Here is a 7133-nt window from a genome sequence, read left to right on the forward strand (position 1 = left end):
TACCACAGAAAGAGCCCAGAAATCAGAGTACATTACATATTTATCTTCTTTGGTAAGTACGCCCCGGACAATAGGCTGGACTTAGGAATACGCCGCAATCTACTTGGCCATATGCTAATACCGTGGGCAGGCCAGCTGCATGTCCAGTCATTACAAAGTGATACAAAAGTGTGTTTTGTTTCATGCATGTGACTAATTGCAGCAGACCTACTGATAGCAGAAGACCTTGACAATATTCCAGTGCTATTATTGAAGAAAATAGGTGAAACAATCTTCCATTTGTGATGCAAGCATAAAATTTGCAACATGTATCTACTGTTGGGGATGGCAAAATTCAATATGGCAAACCATTTGTCAAGATGGCTGACACATCTGACTGAGGTCAAGTCTTATGGATCACATAACTGGTAAAAAAAAAAAAGAAGAAATAAATAATATCCAATATTTTCTTTTTTTTTTTGCACTGACATGTTAAGGTAATTTTGAACAAAAAAAATTACCATCTTAGAACTCATTAGACTATGATAACATCCAGGATTGCCATCAAGATAATTATTTTAAATGCTTTTTAGGAGACTCAAACATGCTTAACAGTAATGTAAGTCATTTCCATTCCTAATCCATAGAGTTCTATAGGACATTGGTCTACACTTTGCAACTAGAACAGCTTCAACTCTTCTGGGAAGGCAGTCCCAGAAAGAGTTGAAGGCTGTCTATGGGGTTTTTTCACCATTCTTCCAGAAGCGTATTTGTGAGGTCACATACTGATGTTGGACTAGAAGGCCTGGCTCTCTGTCTCCTCTCTAATTCATTCCAAAGGTGTTCTATCAGGTTGGGATCAGGACTCTGTGCAGGCCAGTCAAGTGCATCCACAACAGACTCTGCCAGTCTGGTGTGGAAAGACTGGCAGAGTCTTTCCATGTCTTTATGGCAAGATCCATGTCTTTATGGACCTTACTTCGTGATCTGATGCACAGTCATATGGAAGACGAAGGGTCCAATGAAACTGTTTTCACAAAGTTGGGAGCATAGGATTGTCTAAAATGTTGCTGAAGCATTCAGAGTTCCTTTCATTGGAACTAAGGGACCAATCCCAGCTCCTGAAAAACAACCCCACACCATAATCCACCCACCACCAAACTTCACACTCAGCACAATAGTCTGACAAGTACCGTCGTCCTGGCAACCGCCAAACCCAGACTCGTTCATCAGATTGCCAGAGGGAGAAGCGTGATTCGTAACTTCAGAGAACGCTCCTCCACTGCTCAAGAGTCCAGTGCGGCGTGCTTTACAACACGGCATCCAATGCTTTGCATTGCACTTGGTGAGGTATGGCTAAGATGCAGCTGGCCACCATGGAAACCCATTCCATAAATCTCTCTGTAGACTGTTCCTGAGCTAATGACATGAAGTCTGGAGGTCTATAGTGACCTCCAGCAGAAAGTTGGTGATGTCTTCTGTGCTCTTCAGCATCTGCTGACCTCGCTCTGTCAGTTTACATGGCCGACCACTTTGTGAATGAGTTGCTGTCGTTCCCAAACACTTCCGTTTCCTCATAACACAGCTGACTGTGGAATATTTAGGAGCGAGGAAATTTTAACGACTGGATTTGTTGCACAGGTGACATCACAGTTCACAGAGTGACCCATTCTTTCACAATATTTGTGAAAACAGTCTGCATGCCCACGTGCTTCATAGACCACAGTGAAATAGCACAAGTTTAGATCCATTATCAGCTCTGACCAGTAGGGCGCGATCTCGGGCCTGTTCATATCTCAGGTGATATGAACAGGTCCTACTGGAACATTCAGTTCCTCCAATGTAGTCTTTTCAGGGTTGTTACATTGTTTACTCTTAAAATGAAGGATAACAAAAAAGTGCACCATGTTCTTCCAAGTAAGTTCAAGGCCTGAACTTGATGTGTGAAATTAGCTAAAATTGCATGTTTAGCTAGTTACCATAATTAGGCTTCTTTTTCTCATTTAACTGTCATGTATGCTGTGTTAAATTTTCTCTCCATTTGTAAACATATGGATATGTCTTTTTCTTTGGTGGACTTCCATTAGATGAACCTAGAAGGATCTTAGCTTGACCTGTATCATCCTTCATCTCTGAAAACCTCATATTTTTATTATAATGTGTTATCTTGGCTGAAGATTTGAAAGAAGTGTTTTGTTTTTCTAATTAGTTTTCTTAAAAATGTGTTATGTTGTTGTTTTTTTGTAATCTTCCAATAACCTGTTGTACCTTTCTGTGACCATTATCTATATCTACACAGAAAACAATCTGAGTCATAAACAGGTCATCGCAAAATCTGACCACTTCAAAGATCCCAGCAAAGCCTCCATTTATGTCGTCACATGTTAGAGTTTATATCAGGCCTAAGAAATCCAACCCGGCCGGCCTGACCCACATTCAGCAACTGTTTCAGTCTAATGAACTGCGTCACCTGACTGACTTTGTTCATTAAATCATCCACTCCTCTGTCTACAGCCAGGGGTGTCAAACTCCAGCCTCGAGGGCCACAATCCTGCAGTTTTACGATGTGCCACAGGTACAAAACACAGGAATGAAATGGCTTAATTACCTCCTCCTTGTGAAGATAAGTTCTCCAGAACCTTGCAAATGACCTAATATTCTATTCAGGTGTGATGCAGCAGAGGCACATCTAAAAGTTGCAGGACACAAGCCTTCGAGGACTGAAGTTTGACACCCCTGGTCTGAAATGCATGCAGCACTGAGAAGACCACATGACAACACACCATGGACTTTAATTAAAATTTTAATTTAAATTATTGCACTATAATTAAAATTTTAATTTTAATTATAGTGCAACTTCCGACTCCTAACGGGAGTTGCTGGTGCCTATCTCCAGCTGCGTTCCGGGCGAGAGGCGGGGTACACCCTGGACAGGTCGCCAGTCTGTCGCATTTTTCAAGCCAATGCAACAAAAAAAAAGTGAAATGCAGATAAAATACCTATATATTTTTCAATTGATTTAAGTCTAAAATAATTGATCTGAGCCTCCAGCCAGTTCTCCATTTCCACATTTAAGGCTCCCATCTCTGCTGTTGTGGTTAATAATGTGCAAATAAAACCATGGAGCAATAGTTAACTGTGTCCAAAGGCCTGACTAGTTACTGATAATTAATACATAAACAAAACAGTGTGTGGCTGCATCATGGCATGGATTACTGTAAAAAATCCCTGCACTGTCCTGAAGTGTAATGATAATTCGGTATAAGGCAAATACATATCATATACTGTTTACAACAGGTTGTTGAAGTAAGTATTAATCATGTTGGAAAATGAAAGATGATACAAATGGTGATAAAGGGCATTGACCTTTGGAAGCCTAGAGCTCATGTGGGTCACTGGTCCCACAGGGGGAGAAAGGTGAGAGAGGCTGGAGGGGTCTGTATGGAGACATCGGAACTCCTGGGATGATAAAGGTACAACAAAGCTTTAATTCATCTTACATTTCACCAAGTCATGGAAAAATATCTCAACTATTTGGCATGAGGATGCTAGTGGACTGTTTTTCTTTTGTTTGTTTTTTCTGTACACATTTTTATATATATATATAAAAAAATGTTTTTCCAACATTTTGAAATTTAGACCGTTAGACTTTGTTGACACAACTTCTTCCATAGAAAAAAATGAAGTGAATACATTTATGTGAAACAATTTATAAAAAGCAACTGAGTAATTTGTAGAATGCCTGTTTTCCTGAGTTTATCCTATGTGTATCTGTGATTCATTCTGATGGCCTATAATGCCTCAGCATTGAGGAGGTGGATTTATTTAAATAAGACAGTTCTGTCAAACATATGCAACACTTAATCTTCAGAACATAATATAAAAGTAAACTAAGATTCAGAGAGATCAAGTAGAAACTGAAAAGAACCGGATGAACCAACAACCAAGTGATAACAACACCTTATTTTCTGATGTTAGATCAAAATGGTCTCAAACTATGAAATCTTTCTTTTGCCTTGAGGATCCATATTGACGCTGTGCCATAAAAGATCAAGAATTTTTTTTTTTTGCAAATATTATTATTTTTATTCAATATTCATGATTGTAGTTGATTAACACAAAGTAGTGTTAATCACTACTTGTGTGATTAACAATTAGTTAATCACATTTCTTAACTACTTGTTAACACAAGGGTTAAGTACTTATGTTAACAAGTATTTATTGATAAGTACTTGTTTATACAAGTTAACAAATACTTAACTTGTGTTGAGTTAACACAACTTAACACATTCCCTAAGTGGATGGAATGTATGTATCTATAGTTATAAGTATATTCAAACATTAATTTTTCAAAGAGTCAGCAAGTCAGTAAATGTGTGCAGGGCTTAAAAGGTTCTATGGGACCGGCCGGGGAACAGGGAGACCCTGGTGCAGCAGGACTGCATGGTCTACATGGAGAGCCTGGTCTACCTGGACAAGGTTTGTATGGAAGAAAAAAAAATCTATGTAAAATAGTTATACATAAAATTCATTTCACTCCAATAAACAAGTGTAACTCATTATGTAGATTAATTCCACACAGTCTGATGTTTTCAAGTCTTTATTTCTGTTAAAGTTGATTTTCTGCTTATATTTAATGAAAGCCCATTAGAATATTACCTTGACTTTATACATTTGTTATGACCTTTCCATCTGAAATCATGGATGTTGAGATCAGTGGTTTCATATATTGGCAGTTGCCCAGAGTAACAGTAGAAAAGGTGTGCATGGTGAAAAGAACAACTCAGCTGTATTTGCAGTCCTGCAGAGTTGCTCATTTCAGCAGGCAGGAGTCAGACCTTCCATGCAGCCAGCAACAATGGAGATAAAGGGATCTGTGAGCCTTAGAGACTTCACAAACTCTAATGTTTACCTCTGTAGAATATATAGTGTTTGATCCACATCCCTACAGTTTTATTGTGGAATTATGAGCACAAAATCCTAACATATCTGATAAGAGGTTAGGCGCTCTGGTCCTGGCTGAGTGAAGCAGCTCGTGTTGTTCCAGTGTACATCCTGCCTGGACTGCAGGGAGACTCCGGCAGCAGAGGACCCCCAACCCCCTGCAGCTGCCCACGAGGTCAAAGTTCACAGAGTCCATTGGACAATGTACTGACGGTCAGTAAACTCTCCCACTCCCACTTATTGAACAATGTGGTTCAAACAATAAACAAGTCAATCTGAGGTCTGGTAAATGGAGGCGGCAAACTTCCAGCAGGGGGCCTCAGATATGCATCCTGACATCCGAGGCCTCATTGCAAGGTTCTGCTAGGCCTGACCTCGCAGATCTTGTTCAATTGTGTGAGCTTCTTCTTGTCTCAGGTATCTTGATTTCTCCCTTTTTTAAGGATAAATATTCATCCCATCTTTATTTCTGCAGGTGTTTATTGCAGACGGAGAGAAAGAGATGAGGCGGTTGCGGGCGGAGAACGTGATGGTGCTGAGGACGGACAGAAGATCTCTCTTCATCTACACAGATTCCAGTGGATGAATGTCCTGGTAACCACTGCCGGAGAAGCAATCCAAGAAGTTTAGAGGGAATAGAAATACAATATTATCAGACAGACATACCTCCTCTAGGTTTTAATTATCAGGACAGAAAGAACTTTATTTGGTCTGTGCCGTGATCTAACATTTAAGTTTTCTTGAACATCAAATGTAATCTTGCCTTCTACTGGATACTCATCTGTAACCAGTCAACAGATGTTCCTTCAGGATGTGTCAAACATCCTGAGACAGTTTAGCTCCACAAGTTTGACATTACAGTAGTCTAGACAGAGAGCATCCATCTTCATCCACACCCCAGAACATCAACACACATGCAGAAAGAAGTATAAACACAGAAGTTCCTTCAGTTTAATCAGAGTTGACAGAAAGTTAAATCATGCCAAAAAGTATTCATATTGATGAGGCATGAAGTGTGCATCATGCATGAAACACCTGCCTGGTTCGGATCAACTACCAATTCTATTAGAGAGGAAAATTAAAATTAACGCATTTAAAACAAGCTGGACCAAATGAAGACGACTTCAATATTTTGAAGTAAATTTTTTTTTGCATGTCCTTAGTTGACCTTTATACATTTATTGTCCCATCAAATCATGTCTGACAAATGCTTACACCAGGAGTAGCACCAAGTATTTTACATTGATTCAGGTTTGATAAGATATTGTGAATTATAGAATTTTTTTTTTTGCAGTCTGGTCATCTTTAGGTACCATGTGTTATTGTTTCTTACAAGTAGATTGCAGCATGTTCAATGCAGTCACTTAAATTAAGCAGAATTTGAATAATAAGTTCATTTACTTTACTAACTTAACTAAGTAATTATTTGCACATAGATTGATGTTTTCAAACCTTTATTTCATTTCATTTTGATGCATGACATTTATAATCAGGATATGACTTCACACTAATTGCCTGCTTAAAAGTGTTATAATGAAAAGTTACTTTAACATAGCCATCCATTCTCTGTGTGTTTTTGCTCCATGCTTGGACCAGGAGGGCCGCAGACTACACCTTGACAGCTAACTGGGTGATCTTTCCAAGCTGACTGATGGGTCATCAGATCGATTCCTTCTCCCTCTCCTGCAACATTTTACTGGTTTCAAAGACTCACTGAGTCCAGATTAAGAATCTCTGCATGTCTGGTATTTTTCATTTATGAGGATTTTTTTAACAATTGTTTTTCAAATTTAGATTTTCCTCATGCAAACACTTTGTCCAACATAAATGTAAAACTGTGTTGCAAGCAGCCAAAGACACGTTCAAACAAAAACATCAATAAAGCTCTCATCACTTATGCAATGGCCGACAATGTGTTTCCAACATGTAAATGTGTGTGTCTGTGTCCAAGCCGTGGTGCATGAATATGTGAGCAGCAGATTTATAATTGAAACAGTTGAAACTAGATATTTAAATATATTAATTAGAAATACACAGTTTACATACTATACATATATATATTTGAGAATCCTCAGTCATTATTAAAAGGAAGGCAGTCAGAATAATCAACTCCCAGGATATGCCTGAGTTCCATGCCAAAAATGTGTAAGTTCAAAGATTTATTGCAGGAAGGGTATGGAGGGATGAATGAGCTTGGATCTGAGGATGCT

The 7133-nt window shown here is 38.8% G+C and overlaps 1 protein-coding gene across 1 annotated transcript; it reads left to right on the top strand.

Annotated features, from left to right (window-relative positions):
• Nucleotides 1-4366: 4366 nt before the first annotated feature.
• On the top strand, nucleotides 4367-5509 carry LOC129379178 (acetylcholinesterase collagenic tail peptide-like). Its single transcript, XM_055059828.1, has 3 exons — nucleotides 4367-4458; nucleotides 5027-5136; nucleotides 5399-5509. Exons 1-3 carry the CDS (start codon nucleotides 4377-4379, stop codon nucleotides 5507-5509), a joined length of 303 nt encoding a protein of 100 aa, XP_054915803.1. The 5' UTR covers nucleotides 4367-4376.
• The last annotated feature ends 1624 nt before the right edge of the window (nucleotides 5510-7133 follow it).

Source organism: Poeciliopsis prolifica, unplaced genomic scaffold (genome assembly GCF_027474105.1).
Source record: "Poeciliopsis prolifica strain line A6 unplaced genomic scaffold, Auburn_PproV2 SCAFFOLD056, whole genome shotgun sequence".
Lineage (NCBI taxonomy): Eukaryota > Metazoa > Chordata > Actinopteri > Cyprinodontiformes > Poeciliidae > Poeciliopsis > Poeciliopsis prolifica.

Excerpts from the sequence above, each read along its gene's own strand:
- LOC129379178 (XM_055059828.1), top strand. The coding sequence starts at position 4,377 with ATGGGACCGGCCGGGGAACAGGGAGACCCTGGTGCAGCAGGACTGCAT. Across the intron at positions 4,459-5,026 it reads GCCTGGTCTACCTGGACAAG|TGTACATCCTGCCTGGACTG; the intron begins GTTTGTATGGAA and ends GTGTTGTTCCAG. Across the intron at positions 5,137-5,398 it reads CATTGGACAATGTACTGACG|GTGTTTATTGCAGACGGAGA; the intron begins GTCAGTAAACTC and ends TTATTTCTGCAG.